The sequence below is a fragment of the Eretmochelys imbricata genome, chromosome 3, assembly GCF_965152235.1.
Source record: "Eretmochelys imbricata isolate rEreImb1 chromosome 3, rEreImb1.hap1, whole genome shotgun sequence".
Classification (NCBI taxonomy): domain Eukaryota; kingdom Metazoa; phylum Chordata; order Testudines; family Cheloniidae; genus Eretmochelys; species Eretmochelys imbricata.
In genome coordinates, this window is record NC_135574.1 from 121762624 (window position 1) to 121780505 (window position 17882).

Below are 17882 nucleotides of genomic sequence, written 5' to 3' on the forward strand. Positions count from 1 at the left end.
AATATGTTTTAATGTCAGAAGACTACGGAAAAGACCCTGACTGAGAGGAGTTAGAGTAGCAGGACTCTCAAATGGGAGGGGGACTGAAGAAATGGGAGCAGTACTGCATGATTCTTGCCCTACCTCTGAAAACTTAATACCATCATTGTATTAATCTACATGGAAACAAAAGACCAAAGATAAACAATATTTCTCAAAGGATAGTACCCTAGTGAATATTAATATATTAGAAAATTAACCTTTCCCTTATAGGGTTCTGTTTGTAATAAGGAAAGTGCCAAACAGAACCAAAATGTGATAGCAAAGATGGGTAGGTATGAATCTTCAAATTATCTTCAGTAAGCCACATTGGCTCACCATACATATTTCACTCCATATACTCCTTAGACAAGTGTTTCATATGCCATACACGAGTGTTGTATTGCACAGTAGCATTGGAGGGAAAAGAAAAACAGTCATAGCACTCACACTGTCAAAAAGACTATATTGCTGGACTTTTTTTTAAACTCCTTCGTTTTTCCATGATCCAGATGGGATGAAGACAACGTAAAAGATGACATACTTAATTATTTTGTTTGGGGTACAATAGCCAGCACTCCATCTCCTCTGTTGCATACCGCAAAAATACAAACCAGCCATTTTGTCAGTAGTATACCACCACCTTGTGGAGAAAATGCAGTACTGCTGCTCTCTTCCTCCCTGTCTCTTAGTTCTCAAGAGAAAAAAAGAAATGGGAACTTACGGGAACTGTGGTTTTTTGAGATGTGAGGCAGACGTGTATTCCAAGTAGGTGTGTGTGTGTGCACCCTGCGTGCTAGAGCCGGAAACTACCACCAGTAGAGGGGCAGCACTCGAGCCTCATGCCTGTAGCCCCTCTCCTGGCTATATGCGGCGGCACCGCACCTTCACACCAGACGTCCGGGGAAGACTCTGACACAGAGGGGACGGAAGGTGGGTTGTGGAATATACATCTGCATCACATCTCAAAGAACCACAGTTACAGTAAGTAACAATTTCTTCTTCTTCAAGTAGATGCAGACATGTATTCCAAGCCGGTGACTAGTGAGCAGTATCCCCATCTGAAAGTGGGGGACAGACGCTACCTGAGTAGGACTGCCCTTCCGATATTAGCGTCCACTCTAGAAGAAGCAGTGGTCATGTAATGGTCTGTAAATGTATGTACAGATAACAATGTGGCTGCCCTACAAATGTCTAATATGGAAATGCCCATGATGTTGCCTGTGTTCTTGTTGAATGTGCCCATATCTGCTGAGGAGGCAGAGCCAATGTTATCTCATACGCAGTCTTGATGCAAGACATTATCCATCTAGAGATGGTTTGTGCAGAGACTGCTTGACCCTTCATGCAGTCCACATATGATACGAACAGGCAAGGCAAAGCACGAAATTGTTCAGTCATCTTCAGATAGAAGGCTAGACAGCATCTAATGTCTAGTTCAGGGGTCCTCAAACTTCATGGCACCGTGACCCCCTTCTGGCAACAAAAATTACTACACAACCCCAGGAGGAGGGACCAAAGGCTGAGCCTGCCAGAGCCCTACAGCCTTTGATGGGAGGGCCAAAGCCCAAGCCCCACTGCCATGGGTGGGGAGAGGCAAAGCTGAAGTCCAAGGCCTTCAGCCCCAGACAGGGGACCTGTAACCTGAGCCCCGCTTCCCAGGGCTGAAGCTCTCAGGCTTCGGCTTCAGCCCTGGGCAGTGGGGCTCAGGCTTTGGCTTCAGGCCCCAGCAAGTATAAGTCAGCCCTGGCGACCCCATTAAAACGGGGTGGCAACCCACTTTGGGGTCCCAACCCAGTTTGAGAACCACTGGTCTAGCATATGGAGGCACTGCTTCTTCAGGGAGGAAGCTTGCCATATGGTTCAAATGAAACTGAGAGACCACCTTGGATACAAACTTTGGGTGTGGCCGAAGCATAACCTTGTCCATGAGGAACTGCATACAAGGAGGCCCAGCAACTCACACACCCTCTTGGCAGAGGTAATGGCTATCAAGAATTCAGCTTTCTGAGACAAGAGGGGCAGCAGACAGGAAGCAAGGGGCTCAAATGGAGGCCCCATTAGAACCACTAAACCCTTGCTTAGGTCCCACAAGGGGACTGGCTCTTGGACTGGAGGATGCAGGCAGAGAAATCCTTTCAGAAATCTCGACACCATGGCATTGGAGAAAACCATTTTCCTTTGGATAGGTGGATGAAAAGCAGATTTTGCTGCCAAGCACATTCCCAGGGTACTGAGTGCTAGGTCCAATTCCTGAAGGCATAATAGATACTCCAAGATGTCCTAGAGTCTGGGTTGATCTGCTTTGAGCTTGGCAATGACCTGGGAAAGGACTGGGATAGGAGGCATACTGCAGAGTTGACTGCCAGCTGCAATGGAAAGTGTTGGAGAAGTAGCCCAGGTTGAGTCCCCGCATAGAGCAGAATAGGTGACACTTTCTGTTTTCCCTTGTCGCAGAGAGGCCTACCAGAGGGATGCCCATGTTGCGAACACCATCCGAAAGACCTCTGTATTCAGGGACCACTCTTGGCTCGGGGAGAAAATCCTGCTGACATGACCCCTGAGACCTCTGGTTAGTGGACAGCTATTGTGGTGATGTCCTCTTCGGTACAGAACTGCCACAAGTTGATTGAGTCCAGGCAGAGTGATGTGGAGCGAGCTCCCCCTTGTTTGTTCACATAGTACACTGGTGGTTTTGTCCGTGAGTATGTGAACCACTGAATGCCTGATAAAGTCCCAGAAGGCATGACGTGTTGTGGATTGTCCAAAGCTCCAGCATGTTGATGTGAAGCGAGGTCTCCTCTTCCGACCACAGACTCTACACCCTCATTGAGTCCAGATGCGCTCCCCAACCCAGAAGAGATGCAGCGGAAACCACTGACTTGGTCAGAGAGGGCCGCACGATGGGGACCCCTTGTCACACTTGTGTGGGGACTCCCACCAGCTCAAGGACTCCAGGACTAATGGAAGAAAGCGTACCAACTTGTCCAGAGAATGCAGGGCAGGGAGGTAAACCATGATGAGTCACATGTGAAGAAGGTGAAAGCACAACCTGGTGAGTTGGGTGCAAGCAGACATGTGGACCAACAGGCTCACACACAAGCAGACTGTCATGGATAGTTGTGACTGCAAACTGAGGCACAGTTGTCAGATCGCTTGGAAATGGTCGGTTGTCAGGCTTGCCTTTGACTTTGTGGAACCTAACATGGCCCCAGTGAACTCTATTTGCTGAGTGGGGGCAAAGGTCAACCGCATGGTGTTTAGGAGGAGTCCCAAATGGTCAATTAAGTGTAGCTTGGAGGAGCTGAGCACCTCCTCTCTGGATTCGCCCTGCAGCAACCAGTCATTGAGGTAGGGGGAGATATGGATTCCCTTCCCTCTGAGGTACACCAGGACCACCGCCATTCATTTGGTGAAGACCCAGGGGGCAGAAGAGAGGCTGAATGGGAGAATGGCGTACTGAAAGTGGCCATCTCCTACCATGACTCGGCAGAATGGCCACATGGAAGTAGATGTCTTGAAGGTCCAGATTAGTGAACCAGTTGTTCTGAGACAAAGCAAGGAGGCTAGCTTAGAGTGACCATGTGGAACCTCACGTGTTTGATGAACTTGTTGAGCCCATGGAGGTCGAGGATAGGCCTCATCCCAGCCTTGCATTTCAGTATCAGGAAATACCGGGAGTAGAACCCACAACCCCAGTGTTCTCACAGAACCTCCTCCAACGCTCCCAATGCTAGCAGAGAGATGACCAGCCTCAGGTGCCTGCCAACCTTGGTAGCCATACTGATCTACCAGTGGCCTCCAGACTCCCTCAGGTGAACTAGAGCAGGAGGACAAGGATCCCATCTCTGAAGCAAAGGAGGCTTGGTACCTTGGAGACTTAGGAAGGGCAAATCCAGAGGGAGCCAACAGGTGATCTGACTCATCTGTGGCCCAGAATAAGTTTGGGATTGGTACCGCTGATGTAGCCAGCACCATCGATGCCAAAAAGGTTAGTGCCATAGGCACGGTTGGTCCTCTTGCAAACGACAGTACTGGAGTGCCTATCTCTGGTACCACATCCATACTAACCCAGGAAGGGGTGTTTCACGGTGTGGCTGAGACTTCAGTGGCATGCTCCAACTGAGGGGCCATCACAGTCGCCAGCCTTGTGAACTCTTGGATCAGCAGTGAGGATGGGACTGAAAAGCAGAGTAGCCTGATATGCTGACACCACTGACATTGTTGGTACCGGCATCATTCCCATCAGTATATAGATGCCCAGAGGCCAGAACCAGAGTCCATGGTACGATGTGTCTGCCCTCCCTACCCTGTAATGAGGGAGGGTCAGAGGCTTGTGGGCCGGAGCCGACGCAGTGCTGATCCTTGCTTTTTGTAGGGGAGGCAGAAGTGACCCCTGTGACCTTTGGTTAGTGGACGGCGATGGGGGGGATGTCCTCTTCGATACAGAACTGCCAGAAGTTGATTGAGTCCAGGGAGAGTAATCTGGAGAGAGTCCCCTGTTTATACATGCAAGGATAGCATTAGCCCTTTTGGCCAAGGTGTCACCCTGGGAGCTCATGTGCAGCTGATTATCCATCACAACCTGAATCTTTTTTAGAGTCACTGCTTCCTAGGATAGAGTCCTCCATCCTGTAAGGAACAAAGAATATAGGCCATCCAAAGTGTATGACTTTCCATTTAGCCATATTACAACACACATTGTTTGCTTGCGTCCAGCTTATCAAGCAATCCAATCACTCTATCAGTGACATGTCCTTTTATTGTTTACCAGTCCCGCCAATCTCTGTGTCATCTGCAAACTTTATCAGAAATTATCTATCTTATTTCCCAGGTCATGGATAAAAAAATATTTTTAAAAATAGCCTGGGGCCAAGAGCCAATCCGTGTGAGACCTCACCAGAAACAGTGGCTTAAAGATTATTCATAATTTTTCATTGCATTTTTAAACCTGCCAGTTTTTAATCCATTTACTATGTACCATGCTAATTTTATATCTTCATCAAAATGTTACCTGGTACCAAGTCAAATGCCTTATAAAAGTCTAAATATATTACATCAACACTATTACATAAAACCAACCAAATTTTTACTCTCCTACACCCGTCTCTTCTGTTCCTTTAGTATGTAAATTACACCACTTTTGACTTTTGTATACTCAGGCTCATGGAGCCACATTCAGAAATGAGGTATAAGGGGATGTAAAGTGGGAATCTGAGTCTCAGTTGGTATAACTAAAACACACCAAAGGGGCTGGAAACAAGGTGTGAATTGCATCATCTTAGATTCCTTTACATTCACCTCTTAATGTGGCTCAAAGAATGCTTTACAGGATCATGAAAATTAGAGATAAAAAAGATAAAGGAGATCATCAAGTTCATCGCCTGCATGTGCAAATACACATAACAGTCCTCTAATGAAATACAGCAGTTATTAACGTGACGCTACTCTTGAGCCAATGTACATTCACAGAACTAAGGGTTATCAAAACCCTATAAAGTAATTTTGCCCTCCCCCATATTGGAAGTTTTGCATGCCTGCCTCTGGAAGAATTGTAATCTCCTGAAATTTGGCAAAAAGCAAAATTTCAGGGATGGGAAACCATGCAAAATGTATTATATTTCATTGTCTCTCCTGCGATCAAAAGCTCTCATCTGGGATTCCCATGTCTTTGGTTGTTACCCTTTGCCCTACATCTCTTTTGTCCACTGCACTTTTACTTCCACCTCTCATGCATTCACCCTTAAATAAGAAAAAATATACAGTAGTGTCCTGGGTTTTATGTGCAATGTGATTATCTGGCCACAAAAAAGGCCACATAATTTATCGCCTGTCCTCCCTTCCCAAATGTGGTGGCTGACCTGAGATTAACCCAAGACCATCCCTTCCACAACACCCAGTGCCCGGCAGCCTGCGGCTCTCATTTTGCAAAGAACTCCATATGGATAGATTCTTGTGCCCGGGCAGAGTTCTCTGCATCATCGGGGTCTACCTCCTGTGATGAGAACTTGTAAAGTGCAGTTTGAAAAAAAAAAAATACCAAACCTTCCCCTCTCCCAATGCAATTAATCAATTAAAACAAAAGAAAAAGGAAGCTGAAGAGGTGTTGAAGAATCTGGAAAATATCAATGAAGTTATGTGCAAAGTGTGGCAAAGTAAGCTCCTTGGGGCAGGGGCTATTTTTATATTTTGGTATCTATTGTACAGCACAGAGCATGTCATTGAAGTTTATCAAATAAATAACGCTAATAATATAATAGTGTTATGGAATAACATAGGACGAGACTCTCTCTTTCCAGACCGTCTCCTTCTGTCCAAACGAGACTCTCAGCCTCTCTCTCACATCCATCTGTGGAAGTCTAGCTATCAGCTCAAGGTCAGCGTGTCTAAAACAATGCCCTTAATCTTCCCCTGCCCCTACGGGCTTCCCCCATCATCTCCTCTTTACATCACTGTGGACAACACCACCATCCTACACATCAATCAGGTCCATAACCTTAGAGTCACCTTCAACTCAGATCATTCTCTAGGTCCTCACATCCTTGCTATGTTTAAGTTTTGCAGATTCTTTCTACATAACATTTCTAAGATATGGCCTTTCCTATCCATCCACACAGCTAGAACTCTCCTCAAGGTTCTCATCACCTCATGTCTTAATTATTGCAACATCCTTTTCTCTTGCCTTGACAAATACAATCTTGCCCTGCTCAGACCCATTCAGAATGTTGCTGCAAAGATCATTCTCCTAGCCTGTCACTCTGACGACCACCCCCCTTTGCATCCCTACCCTGACTCCTCTTTCTCTACCACATCAAGCAGAAGCTACTTGCTTTCACTGTCAAGGCCCGTCAGATTATCCCCACCCCAACCCTACCTAACAGTTGTCATTCACTATCAAGAGATTGACTCCTGTCTCTGATTGGCCCACAACATCAGCCTCCATCGCACACCTGTTAAATTTTCAAACACTTTTGTGCTTTCTCCCATGCTGCTTCTTACTCTGGGGAGGAGCACCTCATAAGCATCTGCAGAACTAACTCATTATCCTTCTTTAAATTTCTCCCTTGATGTGAGCCCTACCAAAAACAAAACCTAACAGTGGTTAAGCTGTTTGTGTGCTGAGACCACCACCCATCATACTGACCAGTATTATCTAATTGTTTCCTTGTTCTCTCCCATCTGTAGTCTTGTATTAGACTTGGACTGTAAGCTCGTAGGGGCAGGGACTGTGTTTTTCTTCTATGTTTGTACAGTGCCTTGCACAAAGGGGACCTGGTCCATGGCTAGGGCTCCTAGGTGCCACAATGATGATGATAGTTGAAAGGATGTGTGTGGTGGGGGCGGGGTGATAGTTCCTCTTCAGGCATGGGGGAGGGGAATATTTGGGCCAATGTTATCATAGGGAGAGAATAATTTTCAGGCAGACAGTGGTCTAACAGAATGGCTCCAGGGAGGGTGGGGTAGCACACAAACACCTCATTTCCCCCCCATACAAGCACTGCTAATTATGCCAGTTGGTGGTACATTGCCTGAATACCAATAGCTCACTGTCGGCTGAGCCACAGAGATCTATGATCTTCCCATTCAGGCAAGAGGATTCCAGACAGTACTATGCAATCTAACATAGTACTGTTAGATCATCACAAACAATAATGGGGAACAGTAGAGGAGGTCCAGGCTTAAGGCTGCTCCATGTTTTGGGTCTGACTCTATTAGGTACATAACTCCTGGTGGGTAGTGCTGAGTGCCCTCGGATCCAATATATCCAGTGTAAGTTGAAGGCGCGCACCCTTTTTAAGATCAGGCCTCCGAAAGGCTACAGGCAATGTCGACTGTTAACAGGAACCCTGATGCATGCTGGATTTATTTTGATGGCACACAATATTTATTTTAGGAACAAGATATTGAGATACCAAAAATAATGGCCATTATTTGCCTAAATTCAGCCTTAAAGGACAATGAGAGAGTACTATCTTCTCCAGTGACTGAAGCAATGACAGCCTTCACCTTTGTCCTTAGGGGAGAATTGGAAACCAGCGTGTAAGTTGATTGCTGCTTGCAGGATCATGGCAAGAGCAATCAAACACCATTTTGTCTTGTAACTACGACAAAGCCCCACGTATATGGCTATCCAAGCAGTACCAGTAATTTAGCAGGGCACGGAAGAAGCAGAAATTTGGTACCATAATTGTTTTTTCCTTTGGGGATTAAAAAGCCCGTGTTGATGTAGCTACTGCCAGCTTCTGATTAAAAAGTGACAGGTGAGTTTCTCAGAGTGGACATTTTTTTCCCAATAAATTAATGTCAGAATAAATTCATTCAGAAAACACTGAACAAGAGTAATATTCACTCTGAGCTGAAGAATAGCTTTGATAACATCCAAACTTATTTGATTATTTTCTTTACTCCAAACACTGTTCATTACACTGAACTTTGGTTGCAGTAGACTGAGTGTTCCTGGTAAACATACAGCACGATTAACTCATGAGAGCAAAATATTCTGAATGGACATTTTGTAATTATAAGAATCCCAAACGTTTTGATGAATGAAGTGAAAAACTGGAACACTTCAGGTACCTGGAAAGAAGTTCCTGGGACACTGGGACATCATATAAGAAAACAGGATTATCTCAATTTAACTGGGACATATGTTTTCTTTAGCAACTGAGGTGTGTATATGGCTGAAACTCCACTTCCTTTAGTGTGCTATAGCTTACACAAGCATTAGTGGGTTGAAAGGCAGTGTGGTCTTGTAGTCTGAGTTCTTCCCTACATTGACCCCTAATTTCCTCCTATTTGCTTCACTTCCATCCCCTTCCGCATCCCATCTGCTCAAATAACCAATGAATTTGTTAATACTTACATTAAAGTGTCCTCACAGGGTCAAGGGTTAAAACCTCAATGAGTTTAATGGTGATGGGGCAGGGGAGTGCAGCCCTCAAGGGCCGCTGTTTCAGGCTGTCTGCAGACTTAGGAAGACAATACTGCACTTGTTACATTCAGTAAAAATCTGATTCAGTCCATAACCACTTGATTTACTAACTGGTGAGCTGAATATAAGCTGATGGGTAAGTGTAGTGGGGTAGTCACTCGCCCCACCCTGAAGGGTTTAAAACAGACCTGGGAAAGGGCTGCCAATAGGCTAGGCTGATTGGGGAAGCAGCCACAGCTGGGGCCATGCCTTAATCAGGCCACAGCTGGGGCCATGCCTTAATCAGGCCACAGCTGGGGCCATGCCTTAATCAGGCCACAGCTGGGGCCATGCCTTAATCAGGCCACAGCTGGGGCCATGCCTTAATCAGGCCACAGCTGGGGCCATGCCTTAATCAGGCCACAGCTGGGGCCATGCCTTAATCAGGCCACAGCTGGGGCCATGCCTTAATCAGGCCACAGCTGGGGCCATGCCTTAATCAGGCCACAGCTGGGGCCATGCCTTAATCAGGCCACAGCTGGGGCCATGCCTTAATCAGGCCACAGCTGGCCCTATAAAAGGCTGAGAGCCAGGAGTTCAGGCAGGCAGTCTCTCTTACTCGTTCTGGGGGAGTGAGAGGGGAAAAAAAGGGCTTGACTACCTGGAAGCTGAGCAGGGTACCCAGAGTGGAACAGGGCTGGGGGCAGGCCAGAGGAGCTGGGGAGCTCCAGCCTGGAAAACCCTGCAGGCCTTGCAAAAGGTCAGGAAAGGTACAGGGGCTACAGAGGGGTAGCCTGGGAATAGGCAGAGGCAGAAGGTCCAAGCCCTCCTTGCTGATGAGTGGCCATTACACTGCAGTCTGCCCAGTGAGTGGGGGTTAGATCATGACTGGCAGTAGCCACTGAGGCAAGGTGGGTTTAGAGGGTTGGGGGTTCCCCTGGGAGGGAAGACCCAGAGTATGGGGGTACAGCTGGGGCAGAACCCCAGGGTAAAGGGCACTGAGGTCCAGAAGGGACACAGGGGCCAGCGGTAAGTGAACCACTGGCATGCAGAGGGTGCTCTGAAGGCTGGAAAGAGCTAATTCCTAAGACGACCAGCAGGAGGTGCTGCACTGGTGAGTTGTCATCGCGCTACAGTAAGCAAGACTTCATAGAAAGCATTTCAAAGATATTCATGTTGAACTGACACAATCCCAAAGGCCCATCAGGGAGGCCATTTCTTTATTGACTGATAGCAGGGCTCCACATGTTTCTGGCAGAACTCAATGACTGTATGAATCAAAGAGTCTGAAACCTATGGGAAAGCCAATTCAGCAGTTCCAGTGATTGGAGCAATTCAATACAAACAGGGTTGCTTTTACTTACAATTATAATTAGGACCAGTTCTACAAATGTTGCTCTAGCTGAGCCAAAGCTAATTATAGGAATGCAATGAGTTATGGGGTTCCCTACCTTCTGGGCTATGGCTTCCTGCGAACTGAGGAGAGTGCTGCATTCCCCATCGTGGTATTCTTCTTTACATTCACGGCAGAACACGAACTGGAAAAAACCAACCCACAAATCATAAAAACAAGTTAGGGATAAAACCAGCAGATTTCAGTCACAGAAGTAATAAAATAAAAATAAATTTGATTAATCAAATGAGCTTTTGCTGTGTGGGACATACAAAATCATTGGATACTGATGGGTTGTTTTTCTTTCACAGTGCAAATCTGTTCATACAAAAAGGGGACAAGCTGAATTTAGTGCTTTTTATAGTGTTTAATATTGGAAGTAGTTTATATGCAAAGTACCTAGTCAAACACATTCCCTTTCGGAAAACTATTATATTATTTAGTAAAAGAGAACTTTTTACAGGTCACTCGAACCACAACACAAAACATAATATTATATCCTTTCATAGATTTCTATAGAATGGTTTAAAAAACTAAAAGCAAAACAAAAACAAACCACAACACTATAGAAAGACGATGATTCTCTATTCAGTTGTGTTGGCTGTTAGGGGAATTGCTGTAGAATTTTATTAATTTTTTTTAGAATTGTATTTGTTTCATCCCTGTTAAATTCTATAGGTCTTTTCATAAGAGTTCAGCCACACAGAATGTCCTTTACAGACTAGTAACACATTTCATCTGTAGCGTTGCTTGAGCTGTAACTGCTATCTAAAATGGTTCATATGCAACAAGCTTGTTCCATTTTTATACTCCAAAATGAAGATATCTGTCTTGACATGTGTCAAAATCTTTGACCCATCAATTCCACATTAATTTCTGTGTCCTTGTGGATAAGAGGAAAAGTCAATAATGTAAAATGCGTGTCTCTTGCTGTGCCGAAGCCATGCTGTCTTGACCCACCTGCAGACTCTGAAGGACCTCTCAGCAGTTAGCTATTCTGACTGGCATTATAAGCAAGACTGATAAAGCAGCCTTGATTTTTAGATACAGAGCTGCATTCAGATGTAATGAATAAGGATATCAGGGGAACCTGACACTGGGACATTTATCTGCCACAAATTCCATCTCCGCAATTCCGTTTTGAACTCTTTTGAGCTTCTGTTGTCAATTTTGTAAGTACTATAGAAAATCACATTTTATTATCATGCTGAAGAAACTACATTTTTATGCAATGAAGCACTGTGAAAGAAAACAAGGCCAACAGGACTGATTCTACTCTCCAGAAGTAACATCGGAGTCATCATGGAGCGCTGGGGAAAAGGAATGGAATGAAATGAATGTTTTTGTTTTGTCCAGATCAAACAAAGTTACAGCCCTTTCTTGTCTGTCAGTTTTCTTTGGCTATCATGTCTATTATCTGTAATTTCTTATTTTTCGTTTAATCGCCACTTATGTTAATTCAGTTGTGCGTATTAGTAATCTGTTTAATGATGGAGGTATCTTTGCCAGGCAAACTGTATGAGAGATTGCAGTATTGTTGTTAATAAATGTTTTGATTATGGTAGTACCCAAAGGCCCCAGTCAGGACTCAGCCTCAATGTGCTGGGCATAAGAATGGCCATACTGGGTAGGACCAAAAGTCCATCTAGACCAGTATTCTGTCTTCCAACAGTGGCCAATGCCAGGTGCCCCAGAGGGAATGAACAGAACAGGTGATCATCAACTGATCCATGTAGCCCATTCCCAGCTTCTGGCAAACAGAGGCTAGGGACACTATCCCTGCCCATCCTGGAATACACAAATAGGCATTCTGGGGATGCTTAGTTATACTGTCCACTCTCTTTCTTCTTTTTACTTTACCTATTCCTGGCCTCTATATTTCTTTGTCCCTACACATATCTCTATGAAAGGGTTATGTGATTTACATTGCTAGACCCAATGTTTTGCCACAAAGGGCTGCAATTCCCTAGGTTCTCTCATCTCACTCTAATTCAATTTTGTGGAAGTTTCACAAATCTTAAAGACGGAAATTTTGCAAAAAATCCCCTCCCCCTCTCGCAACAATATTTGGCTTCCCTCATATTGCAGTTTACATAATACCATATCTGTTGAAACAATGCTATTCGCAAAACTATGTTGTATTACAATTCTGTGTGGCCCCTTCCATGGTAATTTTATATGCTGCAAGTAACTCCGCAAGTGATCTCATCCCATTGCTTTCTATAGAAATGAGTCTGATCTTTTGGTGAGACTGTAAAATCTTTTCACAACTTAGGTAATGGATGAGATGTAAAATCAGTTAAACCAATCAGTAGGGTGTTCTTCCATGCTATATCAGAATAAATATGCCTTCCCTGATACAAATTCATTAAGTACTCCCCACTCACAGCATAGCATGAGCAATAAAAAAAAAGGCACATCAGTTTAAACAAAAGAGTGGTTAATAAAATAGTTTCATTCATTTTAACTTTCAGATAGGGAAAAAAAAGATTTGAAAATGAAATATGGCAAAAAAGTTCCTCCAGTTAACCTGAATTTTATGGCTTCATTAATAATAATAATAGGAGCTATTTTGCCTCAGGAAAGGAAAAAGAATTTAAGTTGTTTAATTAGGATGTAGCACTTTTGCATAAATTTTGTACTAAAGTGTTTAAAAATTATCGTGTGACATAATTGCTAATTGAAATCACACTTTCTCTCCTTTATTTCTTTAAATAAAAAGAGCCTGACAGTTTAATTTGATGATAAGTACGGGTCAAGAAGTTACTATTTCTTAGTATATTATTTATGTCTTAGAATTTACTGTTGGCACCCACATAAAAGATACTAGTCTTGGAAAAAACAAAAAAGACAAATCCTAGAAGTCTCAAATCTATCCTTTAAGGTTCATGCACAACATGAGGACTAAGGGGGAAATTTTCAGAAGCAAGTGAGAGCTTTAGGCACACAAACCTAATTGAAAAACAATAAGACTTGTGTGTGCCTAAATCTATTTAGGTGCTTCTGAAAATCTCCTCTTCAATCATAAAGAACTAGGAGGCTGCAGCCAAAAGAAAAAATACAGAAAGCTTCTCAAAATAATTGAAGATGGGCCTCAGCAAAAATCCTGGATCCAAACAAGCTCAAATTTAAGAAGTGTTAAAAATCTGAAACTCAATCCAGACACAATTTTATAAAGGGTTCTTATCTTTATAATTGTTCAAAACAAAAGTGCACATCTCCACACCTGGACGCTGTCATGTTCAAAGCCTGGGTTCGGAATTTGCAGCTTGATCCCATCTCTAAAAGTAGTGTTGGGGGAAAAATGATGCTGGAGGGCAAATTTTGCTCTTAGTTACACTGGTGCAACTGGATTCTGACAGTGGTGCCTAGGAGTAACTGAGAACAGAACTTAGCCGTGTGTGAAAAAATCTTTCAAACTCTTCAGGCAAATCTAATTAGAAAAGCTTAGCTCTTAAATACTAAGGTGATGGATACTTCAGAAATACAGTTTTGCCACTTCTCCATAATACTTTGAAGATTTACCATTTCCTGGTCCAGGCACACAATTCTCATCTCTCTTCTTAACTACCTCCCCCTCCCTGGTCCCCATAATGCTGACATTGTCTTCCTCTCGTATTTACAAAATAGAACTATTAAATTAATCTTTTTGCATGTCATTCTGACCACAGCACTCCCATTTTTGAATCCCTGTACTAGCGTCACATTCTCCAATGCTTCAAGACTGAGATTTTTATCGTCACCTTCAAGTCCCCTTCCATTTTGGGCTTCTTACATGTACATATTTGTGCCTTCTTCTTCCAGGCTGCCTCTTACACCTGAAACACCTTCCCAGAATGAATAGGTAACACCCATCATGCCCTTCAAATTTCTCCTTGAGATTCGCCTCTATCAGGATGCCAGTAAGACATTAGACAATGAAAGATGGATTGGGGAAGCGGGAGGGGAGAATAGATGGGGTTAACTGGTTCTTTTATTAAACATTATGAATGGTTAAAGGAAATGTGTATAAAAATCACATTTATTTGATTGAATCTCTCTTCCCTCATCCTCATCCAAGCCTGATTGGGTCTCTGGAAAATACTATAAAATAATAATATATGACTACTACTACAAATGTGTTTCCTACAAATAGTTTTACTGTCAAAGATTTCTGCACGCACTGCCTGCTCTCTACTGTATGCTTGTATAATCACAGACAAACACGTTATGGATATTCAAGGATATCAATGTAAATTGCTGTATGAAGAGGTAAAATCACCTCCCTACTCATTATTTCCCTGTTTGTATCCAGTTCTGGTGTCCACAATTCAAGAAGGATATTGATAAACTGGAGAAGATTTAGAGATGAACAAAAAGAATATTAAAGAAACAGAAAACATGTCTTATAGTGGTAGAGTAAAAGACTGCAATCAGTTTAGTTTAACAAAGAGTAGATTAAGGAGTAACTTAATCACAGTCTGTAAGTACCTACATGGTAAACAGAAATTTAATGATACATGGCTCCTCAGTCTAACAAAGGCATCACAAAATTCATCTTGTTGAAACTAGTTGAAGCAAGACAAATTCAGACTAGAAACAGGTGCACATTTTTAATAGTGAAGGTAATTAACCATTGGAACAGCTTATCAAGGATTGTGGTAGAGTTCCCATCACTGGAAATTGTTAAGTCAAGACTAGGTGTTTTTTCAAAAACAAGATGCTCTAGTTCAAACTGGAAATAATTCAGGGAAGTCCTATGGCCAATGTTACACAGGAAGAGACACTAGATGATCACAATGACCCCTTCTGGCCTTACAGTCTATTTGAATACATCCAAAAGTCACATTAGCCTGTTTTGCTAGAGCACCACACTGGTAGCTTCTGTGCAGTTGCTCATCCACTATGACCCTTAAATCTTTTTCAGATACACCATTTTCCAGAATACAGTCCCCCATGCTGTAGGCATGGCCCACATTCTTCGTCCTTAGATGGAAAACTTTGCATTTGGCTGAATTGTTTGAATTGACACAGACTGTGTGATCCAGATTGTTTGACTGCCCTGACCTCATTACTATGTACCCCTTTCCCAATCTTTGTGTCAACTGTACATTTTATCAGCAGTGATTTTATATTTACTTCTAGATCACTGATGAAATATTGTATAGCGTCAGTCCTACTATTGCGCCCTGTGGAATCCCACTAGAAACACACTTGTTTTTATGATGTTTTTCTATTGACAACTACTTTAAGATCTGTCACTAAGCCAGTTCTTAATCCATTTAATATGTATTTTATTGATATTGTCTGGTGCTAGTTTTTTTTTATCAGAAGGTCATGCAGTACTAAATCAAACTCCTTACAAATTCTAAAGTATATTTTATCTATGCAGTTATCTTTATCAACCAAAGTTGTAAATCTATGAAAGAACGAAATCAGGTTTGTTTGACAGGACCTATTTTCCATAAAACCACATTGACTGGCATATTCATTGAAAGTATGCAAGTGTAAAACAGCAGAATTTAGCCCACTCTAGGTTCCAGTGTGTGTGGGGGGAAGATGTCCTAAAAGAAAAGACTTCTCTCTCTCTCCTGTTTCTGATCCTCTACTTTGCTCTTTTTACCTCATCTCATTTGTAAGTACTCAGTGCCATCAATTTAGAACCAGCACTATGCAGTGGAGACACATCATATGCGCATTTAACTTGCGCGAATTCAAATATACGCGCTTGGCAAAAAAAAAAAAGAAAAATAACAATAACTCGCGGTGGTGGAGTGCTGTACAGGAGTCAATGGGAGAGCACTCAGGGGTCGATTTATCGCGTCTAGTCTAGACGCGATAAATCGACCCCCGCTGGATCGATCGCTGCCCGCCGATCCAGTGAGCATGTCGCCGCACTGAGTGTGATTCTAGTGTTTAAAGATATGTATTTTTCGTACAACATGGCCCCTAAACACAAGCCAACTATTTCATCTGGTGCTCAACCGAAGAAACAGCAATCTGTTCCAATGCTGGAGGAAAAACTGGCTGTGTTGGACTTATTGAGGAGACAGTATGTCGGTCTCCAACGTGGCGCGTAAATATAGCCACAACGAATCTAGCATCTGTGCCATCAAGATTCGAGAGAGAAATTCGTCAAGCCGTGGCATCAAGTGCTCCAATAACTACTAAGGTGATGAGCTAAGTGCGTGATAAGACTTTAGTGAAGACTGAAAAGGCATTAAACTTATGGCTGGAAGACATGAACTGTAAATATGTGCCTATCGATGGCAACACATTGCGACAAAAGGCTCTTAGCCTCTACGCGCTGTTCAAACCTCCCACCAAAGAGGGACAGCCTTCTGATGAGAAGGAATTCAAAGCCAGCCAAGGCTGGCTAAACAGTTTTAGGAACTGCTTCAACCTCAAAAATGTGCAGGCTACTGGTGAAGCTGCATCTGCCAATGAAGAGGCAGCAAAAGCCTACCCCAAACAATTAAAGAAAATCATAGAAGAAAAGGGCTATCTTCCGGAACAAGTTTTTAATGCTGACGAGACTGGACTCTTCTGGAAAAAATCCCCAACCGCACTTACACTTCGAAATCAGAAAGACAAGCCCCTGGCTTCAAAACAGCTAAAGACCGTGTGACTATGTTTTGTGGCAATGCAGCTGGGAAGTTAATAAAGCCGGGCTTGCTCTACAGGGTTGCAAATCCCCGGGTCCTAAAAGGCAAGAACAAAAATCTCCTGCCTGTGTTCTGGCAATCAAATAAAAAGGCTTGGGTGACGGCAGCATTATTTCTGGATTGGTTCCACAAGTGTTTCATTCCGGAGGTCAAGCGGTACCTCGAAGAGAAAGGACTTGACTTTAAAGTGTTGCTGATCGTAGACAATGCTCCTGGCCACTCTACGGCACTCCAGTTTGTGCACAACAATGTTGAAGTTGTGTTGCTCCCTTTTTTATTCTTTCATTCTTCTGTCTCTCTCTCTTTTTGACTATATGCAATTTTTGCCCTACGCGCTGACTTTAGAACCTAACCCCCGCATAAGATGGGACTCCACTGTAGATGGAAGACACCAAGACAAATTAAAGCTCCAAGATGAAGACCACGGTCAACAATTCTGCTTCTCAAGTACAACTGAACTTCCTGGGTAAAGCTCATCTGTGCAAGAGAGAGAGCTTTCTTTGGGGCCAGTCCAAAACTGTGGAATGATCTTCCTCAAGAACTAAGGACAATCAAACCTCATCACCTTCCACTCCAAATGCATAAACACTGAGTAGCACGTACATTTTAAAAAAAAAACCTACCAAACAAAACAACAACACTTGGGAAAAGGATGAGAGAGAGGAGAGAATGAACCACATGTCAGGTATTAGTTATGTTGCTTAATACATTCATGGAACACACTCAAATACTACAGTAATGAGGACAATAGAAGAACCTATAGGGAACAGAACAGAAACTAACCAAGTGTGGTCGAATACAAAGAGGACCAAAGAGAGTCTTTGTTGAATCCTAAAGCAATTGGCTATTCAGCACACATCGATCAAATACACCAAGAGTTAATGGATAAATATAAGGTACTTGTTATGGTGCACCC

General features: G+C 43.3%; 1 protein-coding gene across 6 annotated transcripts in view; it reads right to left on the bottom strand.

Annotated features, from left to right (window-relative positions):
- PRKN (parkin RBR E3 ubiquitin protein ligase) overlaps positions 1 to 17882 on the bottom strand; it is a 1248399-nt gene that overhangs the window by 17155 nt on the left and 1213362 nt on the right. For 5 of the 6 annotated variants that reach the window (XM_077813311.1, XM_077813307.1, XM_077813309.1 and 2 more), the window contains one exon: positions 10381 to 10467. The exons of the other annotated variant lie outside the window; for it this stretch is intronic. In XM_077813311.1, coding sequence (XP_077669437.1) covers positions 10381 to 10467 — 87 coding nt within the window. The remainder of the gene's footprint in view (positions 1 to 10380; positions 10468 to 17882) is intronic. 6 annotated transcript variants of the gene reach the window in all.